Consider the following 18871-nt stretch of genomic DNA (forward strand, 5'->3'; position numbering starts at 1 on the left):
GGGGAGGGGCGGGGCTAGGCCGCGAGCGAGCAGGGGGGAGAGAGGGCAGGGGGAGAAAGGAAGCGGGAAGGGGAGGGGGATCCCAGACTTGCCCGCTGGCTGCTGTGAACACTCTCTGGGGCATCTTCGGAGGCAGGCATCTTCCTCTGGCAACCTTGCAGAGTCTGTCGCCACTGTGCCAGCTCCCGTCTCTCGCTCAACAGATTGGGAAACTGAGGCCGGGAAGGTGTTGATAACATTGCTGGATATTCCTGGGCCCCATTGGGCTGGTAGAGCCTTTTTCCCCAGTGAGTTAGAGACGCAGGTACACTTACAGGCACCCACATCTCTCCCTCCCCTTCTGCTCTTTCCACCTCCAGCAGAGAAGCACAGCTGTACCCTTGCCTGGTCCCATCTGCTCTCACACCTCCTCTTTCCTTCCAGCCTGTCCTCCACACCCTCTGAGGCAGTCACTGCTGCTCACCCATTCTTCCTTCCAGGACTGTAGACTCCCACATTCCCAACCCAAGCTTTAGTAAGACTAGAATCCCTGCCCAGGCACCTTGCACCAGGCATCAAAGAATCCAAGTTCAATCCTGGTTCTCTGCCTTCAAGTCCCAGAGTCAAGGGCAACTCCCTGAGCACTGTTGTCTCCAGCTCTAAAATGGTAAGCTGTTCTTAGAGCTGTTCTGAGATTATACACGATGCCACTCCTAAATGGGTCCCTTCTCTGTCCCTTTTGAGCTCCAGGGCTGATGTCCCTGTACTTAGGGGAGAGGGGCAGCCTGACCTGGACCACAAGACTCCCTGTGAATGCCTGTCTCAGTCCTTAGTTCCTATCACCTAAGAGTTGGGCAGTGGCTCCTCCAAAGCCATGCCAGACACGGACAGTCCCACATTTAGTTCTGTGGCTGACTTGGACACCTGCTTTCTCCTTTGCTCTGGGCCTGGTAAGGCAAGGATTTTGGAGCTGGCAAGGATCCAGTCACCCAAAGCTGGGACTAGAAGGGGCTGGATACCACCATCTGGACTCACATTGGCAATAGGTAGGTATTATGTGAGGGTCCTTGGTGAGGTGGAGAAGGGAATGGAGATTCTTAAGTGTCAGGAGAACTGCTGGTGGCCCCAGTTTGGCCCCTTGGGCATGCCATCTTCTCTGTGCCCCTCAGTCTTCCCCTCTGCAAAATTAGGGGCAGGCTACCCTGCCTGCCTCCCATGGCTGTTGCAATAAAATGGGGCCCCATCATCAGTCCCTAGTTTATTCTATCTCAAGGACCCCTCCCCTTCCCCAGCACCTACACATGTCTTCAGCCTCAGATGACCTGCCTGGGACCTCCTGTTATATGGAGCAGAAGAGCCTTCCTTTGGGCTGGAAAAGTTCCGCCTGAGTGGGCTGGCAGGCTGGGAGGAAGGGCATTGCTGCTTTTTCTTTTTGTTCTGTCCTTTCTGGGTTCGGCTTCCCCCTGGGGGTGGCAGAAGCAATCTGGGGTAGTGATGTTCATGGAAGGGTGAGATGGTTAAGGTTTGGGTAGGAGGAAAAGAACTTCCCAGCTTGTACTGAGATGTGAGTCAGCCTTTCCCAGCCCAGCCCTTTTCTCTGTCTCCCCCCAAACCTCACCTTCCCTGGACCTGGTGCTCCATTCTTTTTTCCCCTCTGCCTGCTACTTCTCCATTGGGGGCAGCTGGAGTAGGCTAGAGAAAAGATCTGAAGGGTGTGTGTAGGGGGAAACCGAGATCATTTTACTCGAGTCTCCCTCTCCCTTACTCACCACACACACACACACACACACACACACACACACACACACACACACACTCTCTCTCTCTCTCTCTCTCTCTCTCTCTCTCTCTCTCTCTCTCTCTGAGCCTGGCTATCAGTGAGAGAGCAGAGCTGGGGAAAGAAATCGAATTGATGGGGCGGGACAAGAGATGGAAACCGGGCAGGCAAGAATCCCTGCCCGTCTTTACCTCTGGCCCCAAAGGCCACGGGGAGTGGAGGTGAAGTTGGGGAGTGGGAGGCAGGATGTGGACCCCCTGCCAGTAGGCAGCGGGGGCTGAGGGAAGAAAAGAACCCGAATGTATTTTCGAGACTAACAAAGACAAAAATCTTGCGCCAGAAAGATTGTTCTCTTTTTTTCGGTAATCATTTATTGGGCGCCTCTTAAGCGCCAGGTGCTTCGAGACCAAAAAAAAAAAAAAAAAAATCAAACCCCTGCTCACATTTTTGGGATGGAGGTAGGGAGAAAAGGCAAGAGAGACTTGACGAGTGGTGGCGATTTGCATTTATTATAGGAGCTCCAAGAAAGGAAAGGGAAGCGGGAGAAAGCTTAGCGGAGGAGATGACATTTAAGCCGGCCTGGACGGTGGAAAAAGGGGCTTTAGTGTCGCCCTTCCCCCAGGTCGGCAGCTGGATCTCAGCCCGGGCGGGCCCGCTCCTCTCCCGGCTCCGATCCCCTTTCAGCCCATTCATCCATGCTTGGGCCGGGGGTGGGCGGGCAGACAATCAGACACTGTTTTATCACAGGCTTCGGCTCCAGCCTTCCGCTTGGCGCCCGCAACGCGCTGCCGCCGGGGAAGGAGTCTCTCGGGACTCCTTGGGAACGTAAGCGCCCGGCCCTCTCACGCCTGAGCATCGCGTCGCGCCGGAAGGCTGAGTCTGCGCTCGGGCAGGTGAGGCGCAGAAAGCGCTCCCTGAAGCAGGACCAGTCTTCCCGCAGCCCCGCCCACGACCCAGCCGCCCGCCTTCGGGCGCCGCAGCCGGGCTTCCACCCGCGGAGACCGAGACCTGCGTACTACAACTCCCAGAAGGCTTTGCGACCAGGCCGCCTAGGGATTGAAAGGGCACCTCTGCGGCGAATCCCGTCTCCCAGAGCACGGCAGTGGGCGGGCCTCCATCCGCACCGCCTTCCAACCATCGAGAGGACGTGGCGAACGGCGCTGCCGGAAGCTCCGGGAAGTGGGCCCGGAGGCTGGCCCGCGCTTCCGGTTTGGTCGCGCGCCTTCCTGCGGATAAAATGGCGACCGAGCATCCCGAGCCTCCCAAAGCCGAATTGCAGCTGCCGCCGCCGCCGCCTCCAGGCCACTATGGTGCCTGGGCCGCCCAGGAGCTTCAGGCCAAGTTGGCAGAGATCGGAGCTCCGATCCAGGGTGAGGAGTACAGGAGGTCAAGAGGGGGCTGCGTGGGCTTGCGGTGAAGCGGATCCTGGTTACCCGGGAGACCCCGGCGCGAGGGCCGGAGGCCGGTCGCTGGGACCTGACCTGACTGGGCTGGCCTGACCCAGCCCGGCCTGCCCCACTGACCCTGTATTTTGCCCCGCAGGGAATCGCGAGGAGCTGGTGGAGCGTCTGCAGACCTACACCCGCCAGGTAAGCGTTGGTAGCGGGAGGTCAGGATAGGCCGATCTTCTCCAGGTCTTCACGACCCCTCATGCTCGATGTTCATTCTTTAAATGCCTCAGCACGGCAAGCGAGGGTTTGCCCTTTTTGGCTTGTACTTGCCTTTTTCAGTTTCGTTGTAATCGCTTCTGTTCATCGTGGTTCTCTCCGGTGCCCAGTCCGAGCTTGGCAGACAGGCACAGAGTACAGTTTTGTTGAATAAATGAACAAGAATGTTGTTTAGTGGACCAGCTCCTTTCGGAATGATCTAGAGGCCTTTCTCTTTTGCAGACTGGCATCGTGCTGAATCGGCCGGTTTTGAGAGGGGAAGATGGAGACAAAGCCGCTCCCCCTCCCATGTCAGCACAGGTAATGAGGTTCTTTCATTTTTCAAGATTCCGTCTGTTCAGGGCAGCCCCTCCTCTTACATGCATTGGACTTAGGATGCAACTAGCAGATTGGGAAGAGAGGTGCTGCCGCGACAATATTAGGAGCTCTTCAGTTCTCTCTTTGGTGTTCACACTTGCCCCCTTAATGTCTGCTCCTCAAAATTCTACCTATCAAGCCGGGCTCGGTGGCTTAGCCTGTAATCCTGCGCCTTTGGGAGGCTGAAGTGAGTGGATTGCCTGAGTCCGTGGGTTCGAGATTCGCCTGGCCAGCGAGACCTCATCTCTACAATAAATCAAAAAATCAGCCGGGTGTGGTAGCGCACGCCTGTAGTTCCGGCTACTTGGAAGGTTGAGGTGGAAGGATCGCCGGAGCCCAGCAGGTCGAGGCTGTGGTGGCCGGGAGCGGCCACTGCACTCCAGTCTGGGCGACAGAGTGAGACTCTGACTCAAAAAAAAAAAATTCTACCTGTCATTCAAGATTCAGCTGGCATACTTGGAAGCCTGACTTGATCCTCCCCCCGCTTGAAGTAATAACCCTCTTCTTTGCCCTCCCAACGCACAATTCCCATGATATTCAGTGAGACATCAGGGCTCCCTGATTTAATTTCATACACCCTGTGTTTAGTAAGTCATTGGGTTTTGCGTTGTGTTGGCAAAGCGTTTTCTACTTATTTATATCATCTCAACTTCCGTGTTCCTTTTGGTCCAGAATTTGATTATTTTTCTCTAAAGTAGTGGCTCTAATCTGGGATCCACTGATCTCTGTGTGTGGAATGAAGAGTCCCTAGATGACCTTTAGAGGTGTGTCTGAGTCTTCTGGAATTGTACACAAAATCAGCGTTTGTGATATTTTTCTGGGGAGAGAGTTGATAGCTTTCTTTGGCTGGTGCTCCAAAGTTAGTATTGTCTTCTCTTGGTGATGCCGTGGCATATTCTCTCTTATGGAGTAAGAACTGTTTATTCTAGCACTTTGAATCCTGTCATCTGGTTCATCATAGATCTCCAGCAAATGTTTGTAGAATGAGTAGTTAAATGCTTCCTAGTGATGGTTATGTCTTCTCCACAGCTCTCTGGAATTCCCATGCCACCGCCACCCATGGGACTTCCCCCCCTGCAACCTCCCCCACCACCTCCACCGCCTCCACCAGGCCTTGGCCTTGGCTTTCCTATGGGCCATCCACCAAATTTGGGTCCCCCGCCGCCTCTCCGTGTGGGTGAACCTGTGGCACTGTCAGAGGAAGAGCGGCTGAAGCTGGCTCAGCAGCAGGCGGCATTGCTGATGCAGCAAGAGGAGCGCGCCAAGCAGGTAGGGCAGATGGAAGCCGGAGCCTGAGCCTCATCAGGTCCCTGAAAGGGTAGTGGAGCCTTAGCAAGTGCTGAGTCCTAGGGCCAAGGCTTCCGGGAAGTTCTAGACTAAAGACTGGAACATAGACCCTTGACTGGTAGAGGATCTCAAGAAGCAGGAATTGAGGCAGATTGGCCTGTGGGGTACTGGTGCTGGTATGAGCTTATTTTCTTTTTTAAGCAGGGAGATCATTCACTGAAGGAACATGAGCTCTTGGAGCAGCAGAAGCGGGTAATGCCCCTCCCCCTGACCTTTGACCTCATGGTCCAACCCATTGACTGTTAAGTACTTGGGTTCCAAAGCAAGGTGCACCATTTGTATTTTCCTTGCAGGCTGCCTCATCCCAGACTAAGTTCTAGTATCTCCCAGAGAATTCCATTTTTCCTGTAGTCCAGAGGTTGGCAAACTATAACTTGTGGCCTGTTTTTGTGTGGCCTGTGAACTAATTTTTTTATTTTTTATTTTTAAAGGGTTTTAATAAAAAAAAATCAAACCAAGAATATATAATAGTGGCCCAAAAAGCCTAATGCATTTATCATCTGTCCCATTACACAAAAAGTTTGCTGACCCCTGCTAGTCTTCCATGATGTCATTCTAGTTAGCTTGGAGAGGACCCTGGGCTAATTTAGTTATTTGTACTGGATTTAGACAAAGTGTGATATGTATAATCATGGGAATGTTATATTAGATGTTTGGCTCTGGAGGTGCATTGTCACAGTTGTGACCCTGTGGGTTAATTGGGATTATTAGAAAGTAAGCACTAAAAGCAACAAGTATGGAAATATATGTGAGTACTGTTTTTGCCAGATTGTGCTGGATCTTAAGGGTTAGATATAAGAAAATGATTTCAAATTTCCTTCTGGCTGGGCACAGTGGCTCACGCCTGTAATCCCAGCACTTTGGGAGGCTGAGGCAAAAGGATCGCTTGAAGCCAGGAGTTTGAGACCGGCCTGGGCAACATAACAAGACCTTGTGTCTACAGAAAAATTAGCTGGGCGTGGTGGCATGTGCCTGTAGTCTCAGCTACTCAGGAGGCTGAAGTGGAGGGTCACTTGATCCCAGGAGGGTCAAGGCTGCAGTGAGTCATGATTGTGCCATTGCACTCCAACCTGGACAGTGGAGTGAGACTCTGACTCAAAAAAAAAAGAAAGAAGCAAAATTTATTTCTATATAATTTAATCTTTTGGAGAAGAAAACTCACTGAAAAATAGAAGGCACTATTTGGCTAAATATGAAATATTCTGCTAGGAATCAGAAGATTCCTGGGGGCTTCCTTGGTATTATTTCCAGGGATTTTCTGTTGTGGTAAGAGGATTCCTCCATTAGGATCAGAAGCCTGGAAGTGTAGGGGCAAAGGGAGTATCAGAATGGGAGTGGTTCTTGATTGTTCTCTGCCTACTACCTGGCTGAAAGAGTGCATTTGCCAGGGGCTGTCTGCCAACCACGTTTTTCAAGCTGGATTTCCACTCTCCCTTGCTTCCCATAGGCAGCTGTATTACTGGAACAGGAACGGCAGCAAGAGATTGCCAAGATGGGCACCCCAGTCCCTCGACCCCCACAAGACATGGGCCAGATGGGTGTGCGCACTCCTCTGGGTCCTCGAGGTGAGACCCTGGAATGGAAAGGGAGGGCAACGAAGGTGATCTAAAAGTTCCTTAAAAGCTTTTTGGGTATTATGTTTAAAAAGTGCACCTATGGTAAACGTACAGTTCGCAAACTGAACACATTCATACAGTCAGCACCTGGACCATGAGCCAAAACATGAGCAACAACCCAAAAGCTCCCAGGCTCCCTTCTAGTCCCCTTCTCCCCTGAAGGCTACCTGTCACTGACTTCAGCAAGGGTGGCAGTTTCTTAAATAAGTGTCTAGTTTCTTCTGACACTGGATTTCTTTCTCCGTCTCTCAGTGGCTGCTCCAGTTGGCCCAGTGGGCCCCACTCCCACTGTTTTGCCCATGGGCGCCCCTGTTCCTCGACCTCGTGGTCCTCCACCACCCCCTGGAGATGAGAACAGAGAGGTGAGACCACTCAATTATTTCTTCCCAGGGACAGGAGAGTGATAGCTTAGAAGAAGACTGTATCTGGATTTTTAGAGAATTCTGTGAGAAGATGGGGAGACTTAAATCATTGGGGCAGGGCTGAGCTCTACATATAAAATATATTTAGAATAAGGCAGAGTTCTGGGGTTCTCTCTGAAGGATGCTGAACCTCGCTGAGACCAGCAGGTGACACCCACTATCTGCTGCTTATGTCCCTTGACCAGCAGCCTTCCCGGTACAAAAGGTGGATGTCGGAGGAAAAGGGGCACTGTGATTCACCTCCTCTGACTCTGTTGTCTCTGGCAGATGGATGACCCCTCTGTGGGCCCCAAGATCCCCCAGGCTTTGGAAAAGATCCTGCAGCTGAAGGAAAGCCGCCAGGAGGAGATGAACTCTCAGCAGGGTAAGTGTGGGTGGGTCCTGAGCCAAGTCCTCATTCCTCCGTCCCTTGCCGAGGAGAGTTTAGAGCGAGGTTGGCTCTTGGTGAAGACAGGTTACTATGAATGAGTGGCAGGGGGGTGGCACCATGAAGAAACTCTGATCATCACCTTCTTCCCTTACAGAGGAAGAGGAAATGGAAACAGACCCTCGTTCATCTCTGGGCCAGTCAGCATCAGAGACTGAGGAGGATACAGTGTCTATATCTAAAAAAGAGGTATAATCGGAGGTGGATTATGTCATATCAGGAGATGGGTTTGCGGACTCAAATAACGCCACTTTTTTTTTTGAGTTGGAGTCTCACTCTGTCGCCCAGACTGGAGTGCAGTGGCTATTCCTGGCCACTGCAGCCTCGACCTGCTGGGCTCCAACGATCCTTCCACCTCAGCCTTCCGAGTAGCTGGAACTACAGGCGTGCGCTACCATGCCCGGCTAATTTTTTATTTATTGTAGAGATGAGGTCTCGCCAAGTTGCCCAGGTGGGTCTCGAACCCGCGGGATCAGGCAATCCACTCACCTCAGCCTCCCAAAGGCGCAGGATTACAGGCTGATAATGCCACCGAGCCCAGCTAATAACGCCACTTTTAGCAAGTGTTCCATAAGTAGTAGCTGCTATCTTGTGCCTATTTCTGTCCTAAGCATTTCAAAGATATTTTTAATTTAATTGCCATAAATCCCTTTGAGTTCTGAGACCTGTGCATACCTACAGTTAACAGCTGAAAAGCTGAGGTTCTGAGAGGTGTAGTAATTTACCCAAAGGCACACAGCTTGAGAGTGGCAGAACTTTGGAGTCTGACTTCAAGCCCCTTCACAACTGTGTCACGAGATTGCCTCCTTGGGAAAAGACTGAGTGTTGAACTGTTGAGAAAATTGGGTGGGGAGGTTAGGGGTTGGGGCAGGCATAGTGTTTGCATTTTCTGACCCAGCTGGTTTTCCTTGTCTTGACAGAAAAACCGGAAGCGTCGCAACCGAAAGAAGAAGAAAAAGCCCCAGCGGGTGCGGGGGGCATCATCTGAGAGCTCAGGGGATCGAGAGAAAGACTCTACCCGGTCCCGTGGCTCTGACTCCTCAGCTGCTGATGTCGAGATCGAGTATGTGACTGAAGAACCTGAAATTTATGAGCCCAACTTCATTTTCTTCAAGAGGATTTTTGAGGCCTTCAAGGTACAAGGAGCAGCACACTCTGAAGGGGCAAAGCTAAACAGGGATGGGTGAGAGACAGGGCTGAGCAGGCATCTGTTCAGCGCTGGCTTTAGGAGCTAGGGAGGTGCTCCGAGCATGGGGCTTCCATGGTGTCTGCCTTCTCAGCTCACCGATGATGTGAAGAAGGAGAAGGAAAAGGAGCCAGAGAAACTGGACAAGCTGGAGAACTCCACAGCCCCCAAGAAGAAGGGCTTCGAGGAAGAACACAAGGACAGTGATGACGACAGCAGTGATGACGAACAGGTCAGGCCCAGCCTTCCCTTCAGGAAGCCGCGACTCGGCCCGGGTGGCCGAGGTACATCCCGAGCGGGACCGTGTGAACTCTTTCAGGGCTCTGGTAGCTTATGTTTTGGGATGGGCTGGGCAGTTTGAGTCTTGCTCAAAAGAGGTGATTGTTCTGCTCTAGGAAAAGAAGCCAGAAGCCCCCAAGCTGTCCAAGAAGAAGTTGCGCCGAATGAATCGCTTCACTGTGGCTGAACTTAAGCAGGTGAGACCTGAGATGGTCCGGTAGGTCTTGGTGCCCAGCCGGGAGGCCACACGAGGAGCCCCTAGAGCCCACAGGGGGCTTTGCTTGGGAGGTGACGAGGAGGTCTTTGAAGGAGGCTTGGTTGATCTGCTTGGGTGTGGGTCTTTTTTTTTTTTGGAGTTGGAGTTGTACTCTGTCACCCAGGCTGGAGTGCCGTGGCACACTCATGGTCACTCCAGCATCAGCCTGCTGGGCTCCGACGATCCTTCTGCCTCAGCCTTCCAAGTAGCTGGAATTACAGGCAAGCAATACCACGCCTGGCTAATTTTTGATTTATTGTAGAGATGAGGTCTTGCCAAGTTGCTCGGACTGGTCTCGAACCCGCGGGCTCAGGCAATCCACTCACCTCAGCCTCCCAAAGTGCTGGGATTACAGGCTGAGCCACCAAGCCTGGCGACTGTGTGTCTTTTGAAGAAGAGAAAGTGTCAGCCCTGAGAGGTTGGAGTTTCCTAGAGACGAGGTGCTATGTGTTTTCCAGCTGGTGGCTCGGCCAGACGTTGTGGAGATGCATGATGTGACAGCGCAGGACCCTAAGCTCTTGGTTCACCTCAAGGCCACTCGGAACTCTGTGCCTGTGCCACGCCACTGGTGTTTTAAGCGCAAGTACCTGCAGGGCAAACGGGGCATTGAGAAGCCCCCCTTCGAGCTGCCAGACTTCATCAAACGCACCGGCATCCAGGAGATGCGGGAGGCCCTGCAGGAGAAGGTGAGGGCCTGGCTGGGTTTCCCGCCAGCCCTTGGGGATTTCCGTCCTTCAGAGAGGCCTGCTTCAAAACCGGAATCTGCTTCCAAAACTCGCCTATTTGTTCTCTAATTATCCTTTCCCTAGCTTAGAAACCAGCACTATATAGGACACCTGGTGGGAAGTGGAGGGCAGGGACGCAAGAAAGGCGGGCCTTGAGTCTGTTCAGAGCCTACTCTCCTGTCTCATGTCAAGACTTCCTGTTCTGAGTGGCTCCGTTTTCCTCTTCTCTTCCTCCCCTTTGTGTTCACTTTGCCAGCTCACCTGGTGACTCCTTTTCCCGCTGCACTTGTGGCTAGACACTCATGGTGGTTGAGTAACTTCTTACGCTTAAAGGTTTTCATTAAATACTCTGAACAGGTAATATTTGCCTGTAGTGCACAAATTTAGTGCAAAGATTCAGGAAGTACAAAAGAACAGGGACAATCTCTGCCTTCCAATTAGACTGTAGTCGCACAACTCTCTCCAGGGGCAACTGATGAGATCTGTCTCTTGATGAGATGTTTTAAAAGCTAGTTATAGACCTACATAGTTGAGGCCGATTTCATGGAATCTGTTTTGTTCAGCACAGATAATGTCATTCTGTGGGGGTCTGAGCTGGAAGCGTTGGTGCTTTCACAGTGAGAGCACTGAGGCTTCCTTTGATCTCTTTTGGAGTCAGGAGCCAGATTCCTGACTGAGTTGAATTTGGTGAATATGTGTTAAGCCTTGTCTTCTGCCATTCTCCATAGGAAGAACAGAAGACCATGAAGTCAAAAATGCGAGAGAAGGTTCGGCCGAAAATGGGCAAGATTGACATTGACTACCAGAAACTGCACGATGCCTTTTTCAAGTGGCAGACCAAGCCAAAGCTGACCATCCATGGGGACCTGTACTATGAGGTTCGGGAGGGGTCTGGGGGGGTTTTGGGGTCAAGATTGTCTAACTCTTGGTCAGAAGGGCTTTTGAAGCAGGTACAGTGGCTCCTCAGCCTTGGAATATACCCATTAACTACCATAGGATGAGCTGGGATTTAAATTAAATTAATTAATTTATTTTTTGAGTCAGAGTCTTTGTCACCCAGTTCTGGAGTGCAGTGGCATGCTCATGGCCACCGTAGTCTGGATCTGCTGGGCTCAGGCTATCCTTTCGCGTCAGCCTTCCAAGTAGCTGGAACCGTAGGTGTGCACTACCACACCTGGCTAGCTTTTTTTTTTTTGAGTGGGAGTCTCACTCTGTCGCCCAGACTGGAGTGCAGTGGCATGCTCCCGGCCACTGCAGCCTTGACCTGCTGGGCTCCGGCGATCCTTCTGCCTCAGCCTTCCGAGTAGCTGGAACTACAGGCGTACGCTACCATACCCGGCTAATTTTTTTGATTTATTGTAGAGATGAGGTCTTGCCAAGTTGCCCAGGTGGATCTCGAACCCACAGGTTCAGGCAGTCCACTCACCTCGGCCTCCCAAAGCACGGGACAACAGGCTGAGCCACCGAGCCCGGCCTAATTTTTTAATTTATTGTAGAGACACGGCCTCGCCAAGTTGCCCAGCCTGTTCTCAAACCCTTGGGATGAGGCAATCCTCTCACCTCCGCCTCCCAAAGTGCTGGGATTACAGGCATGAGCCACTGTGCCCAGCTTGAATTTGAAATTTTAAAATGAGGTCCTTTTTTGGAAGGCAGATGCAGATCATGTCTTTGAAATGATAATAGTTTGTGGTGGCTAATTTAGAACAAAGGGGCCAAGCCACAGATGCTTTTAGGAAATATTTAATACTGAGGCTAGGCACTTTGGGAGGCTGAGGTGGGAGGAACCCTTGAGCTCAGGAGTTCAAGGCTGAAGTGAACTATGGTTGGGTCACTGTGCTCCACACTAGGTGACAGAGTGAGACCCTGAATCTAAAAAAATAATAAAAAATACATTTGGGATGGGAGAATTTTTTTTCTGATTTCTTGAAATATTAATCACCTATTGACAGACAACTTTTAAAGTGGAAGGATCTTGGAGATCATCCTGTTGAATGCTCTCATTGTATAGATGAGAAAGCAGGTCATAAAGTTGGCTGTATTCTCACAGTTGGTGACAGCACTGGGAGTCTGGCCTTTCCCCCTCCTCCCTGTCCTTTTTTCCTCCCTCCACTTTGGCTGGGGAAAGAAGTGATGAGATTTTGGCAGGGGAAAGAAGTGATGAGTGGGAGCCAGGTAGCCCTCAGTGGGATTTTATATCTGATGTGGATTAGGACTTCTCATCTTTGTTCTCATGCCCTCTTCCCACTGGGCTCCCTGCATGTGTCTGGTGTCTGCAATGCAGCTTGCTCTGCTTTTTCCTCAGGGGAAGGAGTTTGAGACGCGACTGAAGGAGAAGAAGCCTGGAGATCTGTCTGATGAGCTGAGGATTTCCTTGGGGATGCCAGTAGGACCCGTGAGTGTCAGTTAGCCGATTGGGGAAGCAGAGAAGAGGGTGGGAATTGGGGTGGAAGGGAGAGGGGGACAGGGTTGGACAGATGCTACCCTGTTCTCTCTTTCCTGCAGAATGCCCACAAGGTCCCTCCCCCGTGGCTGATTGCCATGCAGCGATATGGACCACCCCCATCGTACCCCAACCTCAAAATCCCTGGGCTAAACTCGCCCATCCCCGAGGTGAGCATTGGGCTTTCTTTTATTCTTGGCTGCCTCTGCTTTTTAACTGGAGGGTGAATTTTTGTTTTCTTTTTCTTAACTCCATCATGTGTCTTTGTTTTTTTTATTTTTTATTTTTTGTGTAGAAGTCTGACTCTGCCACCCAGGCTGGAGTGCAGTGGCATGCTCATAGCTACCACAGTGTCGAACTGCTGGGCTCAGGCGATCCTTCCACCTCAGCCTTCCAAGTAGCTGGAACCACAGGCATGCGCCACCATGCCCAGCAAAGTTTTTTGATTTATTGTAGAGACGAGGTCTTGCCAAGTTTGAGACTCAGGCTGGGGTCAAACCCTGGACTCAGGCAATCCTCTCGCTTCCGCCTCCCAAAGTGGTAGGATTACAGGCGTGAGCCACTGTAACTGGCATGTGTCTATTTAATTAAAAAATTTTGGATTTTTACTCCCTCCCCTACCTTGGGGACGTGAGTCCTTTCTCTCTCTCTAAACTACTTTCTAAATAAACTATATTTTCCAATCTAAAAAAAATTTATTGATGCATATTTGTATACCATGTGTCTCTTTAAAAATAAAAGTAATTGGTTTTGTTTAAAAAAATTTTTTAAGACAAATATTCAGTCAGCATTGATAAGTACAAAATGAAAATAAATCATCCACAATTTCAACATTCAGAGAAAACCAGATTTAATATTTGGTGAATGTGCGTCCAGATATACACATAGATGGACAGAGAAAAAATAATTTTATCCCAAGAATGGCATCAGATTTATTGTTTTTAAATATAAAACATCAAATTAAAAAAAACTAACAACCAAGTCAATAAGATGAAACTGTAATACTGTTAAACTTCAGATAAAAATTTCTGTCCCTTGGCAGGATGTGGTACCATATCTGTGGTCCCAGACAGTCTTAATTGGGTGGATCAATTGAGCCCGGGAGTTCAATTCCAGCCTGGGCAACACAGGGAGGTTCCATCTCTCTTATTTTATTTTATTTTTTTCAAAAGACAGGGTCTCACTCTGTCACTCAGGCTGGATTGCAATTGTGTGAACATAGCTCACTGTAGCCTCAGACTCCTGGTCTCAAGCTATCCTTATGCCTCGATCTCCTGAGTACTAGGGAATACAGGCATCTACCACCATGCTTGGCTAATATTATTTTTTGTAGAGACAGGGTCTTGCTTTGTTGCTTAGGCTGTTCTTGAACTCCTGGCCACAGCGATCCTCCCACCTAAGCCTCCCAAAGTGCTGGGATTATAGGCTTGAGCCACTGGACCTGGCTTCCATCTGTTTAATAAAAAAAAAAATTCCTCTAAGAAAAACAGATTCTAAACAAGTCAGCTTTCCACAGTTAGGACAAATCAGTAAGAAATTGGAATCATTTTTTGTTTTTGAGTAGGGGTCTCTGTTGCCCAGACTGGAGTGTTGTGGCATGCTCACTGCTCCTGTATCCTCAACCTACTGGGCTCAGGCAATCCTTCCATCTCAACCTTCCAAGTAGCTGGAACCACAGGCAAGCACCATCATACCTGGCTAATTTTTTTATGTATTGTAGAGACTAGGTCTCGCCAAGTTGCCAGGCTGGTCTCGAACCTTCAAGCTCAGGCAGTCCTCTTGCCTCCGGCTCCCAAAGTGCTGGGATTACAGGCGTGAGCCATTGCACCTGGCAGAATCATTTTTTTAAAGTACATGTTTTGGTTTCAGACAGCAGAGATTCTACCGTGAAAGATGAGGTTATTAGCATACCTTCTGCTTGTCTCCCCCATCCTATTACCTCTGATTTGTTTTTGCTTATTAACTTGCTTTTTAATGCTTATACCATTTAATTCCATTTCGCAGTCATAACTCCCAAAGTTTCCAAGTGTTAGTCCTGTACTGTTCTCTAGGGCTTCAGTATTTCGTTTGCAGATTAGGTATGAACTAATGCATTCTCTCTCTCTTGCAGAGCTGCTCCTTTGGGTACCATGCTGGTGGCTGGGGCAAACCCCCAGTAGATGAGACTGGGAAACCGCTCTACGGGGATGTGTTTGGAACCAATGCTGCTGAATTTCAGGTATGGGCTGTGGACTGGTGAGCTTGGTTTCACTTAATGTCACGAAGGTTAGAAATAGTTGGTTTAGGCCGGGCTTGGTGGCTCAGCCTGTAATCCCAGCACTTTGGGAGGCCAAGGTGAGTGGATTGCCTGAGCCCGCGGCTTCGAGACCCACCTGGGCAACGTGGTGAGACCTCCTCTCTACAACAAATCAAAAATCAGCCAGATGTGGTAGTGCGCGCCTGTAGTTCCAGCTACTCGGAAGGCTGAGGTAGAAGGATCGCTGGAGCCCAGCAGGTCGAGGCTGTGGTGACCGGGATCGGCCATTGCACTCCAGTCTGGGTGACAGAGTGAGACTCCAACTCAAAAAACAAACAAACAAACAAACAAAAAGAAAGAAATAGTTGGTTTGTACCTTCATTTTCAGGGAGCTGAGTGTTCTGAAATTTCAAAATATGAAAGAGGGCATACATTTTCTTGAGATGCTAATGATAGCTTCTCACTAGAATATGAGCTCTGGGTAGGAAGGAATTGTTGTCTGTTTACTCTTATATCACTTCAGCTACAATAGCTTGGCATATAGTAGGTACTTAGTAAACATTTGTTGAATGAATAAATAATCTCTCTTAGACCAAGACTGAGGAAGAAGAGATTGATCGGACCCCTTGGGGGGAACTCGAACCATCTGATGAAGAGTCTTCAGAAGAAGAGGAGGAGGAAGAAAGTGATGAAGACAAACCGGATGAGACAGGCTTTATTACCCCTGCAGACAGGTGGGGAAAGAGATTCTGCCTTGCTGAACTGGCTGGTCTGTCTTTGGGAGGCTTCTCTTGATTCCAGAGCTTGTTCCTATCTTCACAGTGGCCTCATCACTCCCGGAGGGTTCTCGTCAGTGCCGGCTGGAATGGAGACTCCTGAACTCATTGAGCTGAGGAAGAAGAAGATTGAGGAAGCAATGGATGGGTGAGGGAACCAGGCAGGGCTGAGAGGGGAGGGCTTTCATTTCCCTTCAGCCTCTAGATGGGCTGGCTAACTTTTACCGCCCCCCCCTTTTAACAATTATTAAACCAACTCTGTGCCAGGCACTACTCTAGGCAGTGGTGAATCAGCAGCAAAAACAGTTGAGGTAAACAAGTACTCAGAAACAAGATAACTCCTTATGTGGGTAAGGATGTGAAGCACAGGAAATTGGCTAGTGGGATAAGGTGGTGGGAGGCCTTTGGGAAGGCTTCTTTGGGGAGGAGCCTGTTTGCACTGACTTGAACATTAGGAAAGAGCCAGCCACAGAATGATCTGTGGGCAAAAGGGACAGTATTTGCAAAGGCCCTGAGACAGGCCCAGGCTTCACACAGTCATGTATTCTGAAGCTCCATAAACATGTGGGATTGTAAAATCTTATGAATTGACCTGTATCATGAAATGACCTTGTCTTTATCCCTTCTGTTCTTTGTTCCCTTCTTGCTGTTTGCTTTCTTTCTTTTTAGAAAGCAGGATTTACTGAGAGGACAGAAAAGCTCCCACAATGGGAGGGGACCCAAAGGGGTTGCCCACTTCTTGCTGTTCTCTACCTTCTTTTGAATTACTTGAGCTTTTTCTCTTTTTTTTTCTGGAGTCAGGATCTTACTCTGTCTCCCAGGCTGGAGTGCAGTGGCATGACCACTGCTCACTGTAGCCTCAACTTCCTGGGCTCAGACGATCTTTCTGCCTCAGCCTCCCAAGTAGCTGAGACAACAGGAAAACGCCACCGTGCCTGGCTAAGTTTTAAAAATTTTTTTGTAGAGATGAGGTTTTGGTATGTTGCCCCGGCTGGTCTAGAACTCCTGGGCTCAAATGATCCTCCTGCCCTGGCCTCCCAACCTGCTGGGATTATAGGCATGAGCCATTGCACCAGACTTACCTGAACATTTTTTATGATTCCATTTTACCTATTGTTGACTTATTAACTGTAAGGCTTGGCTTTGTTATTTTAGTGACTGCTTCAAGGTTTCTAGTGTGCATCTTTATCATGATTTTACACCGTTTCTGAATTGCATTAAGAGCCTTATACCAGTCTACTTCATTCCTCTTCTCCCAACCTCTGCACTGCTGTTATCATATATTTTACATATAAAACCTAAACTATATAGTTATTATTTTTGCTTAAAGGGCCAATTATCTCTTAGAGAGATTTAGATAAGAATCATGTAGGATCCATGTGGTTACCATTTTCAATTCTTTCATTTCTTTGTGCACATTCAGGTTTCTGTCTAGTATCATTTTCCTTCTGCCTGAAGGGTGTCCTTTAATATTTCTTATGTTATGTGTGTGGGTCTTCTGGTCTCGAATGCTTTCAGCTTTTGTAGTCTTAAAGTTCTTTCTTTCTTTTTTTTATTTTTTGAGTTGGAGTCTCTCACTCTGTTGCCCAGGCTGGAGTGTGGTGGCACGCTTACGACCACTGCGGCCTCAACCTACTGGGCTCAGGCAATCCTTCTGCCTCAGTGTTCCAAGCAGCTGGAACTACAGGCGCATGCTACTATGCCTGGCTTATTATTATTATTATTTTTATTTACTGTAGAGACAAGGACTCACCTAGTTGCCCAGGCTGGTCTTGAACCCCTGAGTTCTGGTAATCCTTCTGCCTCGGCCTCCCAAAGTGCTGGGGTCACAGACTTGAGCCACCATGTTTGGCCATCTTAAAGTTCTTTATTTGCCCTTCAGTTTTAAAAGCTTTTTGCCAGCCTCAGGATTTCTAGGTTGACCTTTTCCCCAACTTTCAGCACTTTTGAGGTGTTGCTCCAGTGTCTTCTTTCTTTCATTGTTTCTGATGAGAAATCTACTGTCATTCTGACCTTGGTTCTTTTGTGCATAATGTCACTTTTATCTACCTGTTTTTTAAGTTGTATTCTTGGTTCTGAACAATTTGACCATGCTATGCCTTGTATGATGTGCCTTGGTGTAGTTTTCTGAATGTTTCTTTGGGGTTTGTTGAACATCCTGGATCTATGAGTTTATAGTTTTTATTAATTTTGGAAAAATTTTGGCTGTTATTTCTCCAAATATTTTTTCTGTTCCTTTCTCTTCTTTAGTAACTTCATTATACATCTGTTAGCTCTCTAGAAGTCATCCCATTGCTCGCTTTTTATTTATTTACTGAATTGGAGTGTCACTCTTGTTGCCCAGATTGGAATGCAGTGGCATGATCACGGCTCACCATAGCCTTGACATCCTAGGATCAGGTGATCCTTCCACTTCAGCCTCCCAAGTAGCTGGGACTGCTGCAGGTGCATACCACAACACCTGGCTAATTTTTTGATTTTTTAAAAAATAGAGATGCAATCTTACTATGTTGCCCAGGCTGGTCTCAAACTCCTGGGCTCAAGCAGTCCTACCGTCTCAATTTCCCAAAGTGCTGGGATTACAGGCGTGAGCCACTGCACTCGGCCCTTTTATTTTTATTTTTTGAGTTAGAGTCTCACTCTGTTGTCCAGGGTGGAGTGCAGTAGCATGCTCATGGCTACTGTAACCTTGACCTGCCAGGCTCAGGTGATCCTTCTGCCTCAGCCTTCCAAGTAACTGGAACTACAGGTATGCGCCACCATGTTCAGCTAACTTTTTAATTTATTGTACAGATAAAGCCTGGCCAAGTTGCCCAGGCTGGTCTCAAACCCGTGGGCTCCAGCAGTCCTCTCACCTCGGCCTCCCAGAGTGCTGGGATTATAGGCATGTGCGACTGTGCCCGGCCAACCTGGTAATTTTGGTTGAAAGTTAGCCTTTGTAAAATTGACCTTGTTGGGTCCGGGATATTTTTGTATTCCTGTACATCTTCAATTTTGTTCAGGAATATAGTTATTTGGAAAGTTTGATCCTTTCAGTTCTTGTTTTTAGACTCATCAGGCAGGAATGAAGCAGTCCTCAGTGCTCCCCACTATGAGGCATAAGACTCTTGTCTAGCCTGGCTCAGTGGCTCAGCCTGTAATCCCGCGCTTTGGGAGGCTGAGGTGAGTGGATTGCCTGAGCCCGCGGGTTCGAGACCCGCCTGGGCAACTTGGCAAGACCTCATCTCTACAATAAATCAAAAAATCAGCCGGGTATGGTAGCGCATGCCTGTAATTCCGGCTACTCGGAAGGCTGAGGCGGAAGGATTGCTGGAGCCCAGCGGGTCAAGGTTGCGGTGGCCGAGAGCGGCCACTGCACTCCAGTCTGGGTGACAGAGTGAG

At 49.3% G+C, this 18871-nt stretch overlaps 1 protein-coding gene across 2 annotated transcripts in view; it reads left to right on the forward strand.

The window, feature by feature from the left end:
* The first annotated feature begins 2851 nt into the window (after positions 1 to 2851).
* Positions 2852 to 18871, forward strand: part of SF3B2 (splicing factor 3b subunit 2) — an 18601-nt gene continuing 2581 nt past the window's right edge. Inside the window, exons 1-19 of one of the 2 annotated variants that reach the window (XM_021713933.1) lie at positions 2964 to 3126; positions 3299 to 3345; positions 3646 to 3723; positions 4810 to 5049; positions 5269 to 5319; positions 6575 to 6692; positions 6996 to 7105; positions 7433 to 7529; positions 7690 to 7781; positions 8513 to 8728; positions 8873 to 9010; positions 9174 to 9254; positions 9772 to 9999; positions 10767 to 10916; positions 12341 to 12430; positions 12541 to 12648; positions 14589 to 14696; positions 15306 to 15448; positions 15537 to 15638. In XM_021713933.1, the coding sequence (XP_021569608.1) occupies positions 2994 to 3126; positions 3299 to 3345; positions 3646 to 3723; positions 4810 to 5049; positions 5269 to 5319; positions 6575 to 6692; positions 6996 to 7105; positions 7433 to 7529; positions 7690 to 7781; positions 8513 to 8728; positions 8873 to 9010; positions 9174 to 9254; positions 9772 to 9999; positions 10767 to 10916; positions 12341 to 12430; positions 12541 to 12648; positions 14589 to 14696; positions 15306 to 15448; positions 15537 to 15638 (2330 nt within the window). In that variant the 5' untranslated portion in view covers positions 2964 to 2993. Of the gene's footprint in view, positions 3127 to 3298; positions 3346 to 3645; positions 3724 to 4809; positions 5050 to 5268; positions 5320 to 6574; positions 6693 to 6995; positions 7106 to 7432; positions 7530 to 7689; positions 7782 to 8512; positions 8729 to 8872; positions 9011 to 9173; positions 9255 to 9771; positions 10000 to 10766; positions 10917 to 12340; positions 12431 to 12540; positions 12649 to 14588; positions 14697 to 15305; positions 15449 to 15536; positions 15639 to 18871 lie in introns of both variants that reach the window. The other variant, XM_008061021.2, reaches the window with a different exon arrangement.

This window comes from Carlito syrichta, unplaced genomic scaffold, assembly GCF_000164805.1.
Source record: "Carlito syrichta isolate Samal-C Ts95f unplaced genomic scaffold, Tarsius_syrichta-2.0.1 Scaffold304878, whole genome shotgun sequence".
In the NCBI taxonomy this organism is placed as follows: Eukaryota; Metazoa; Chordata; class Mammalia; order Primates; family Tarsiidae; genus Carlito; species Carlito syrichta.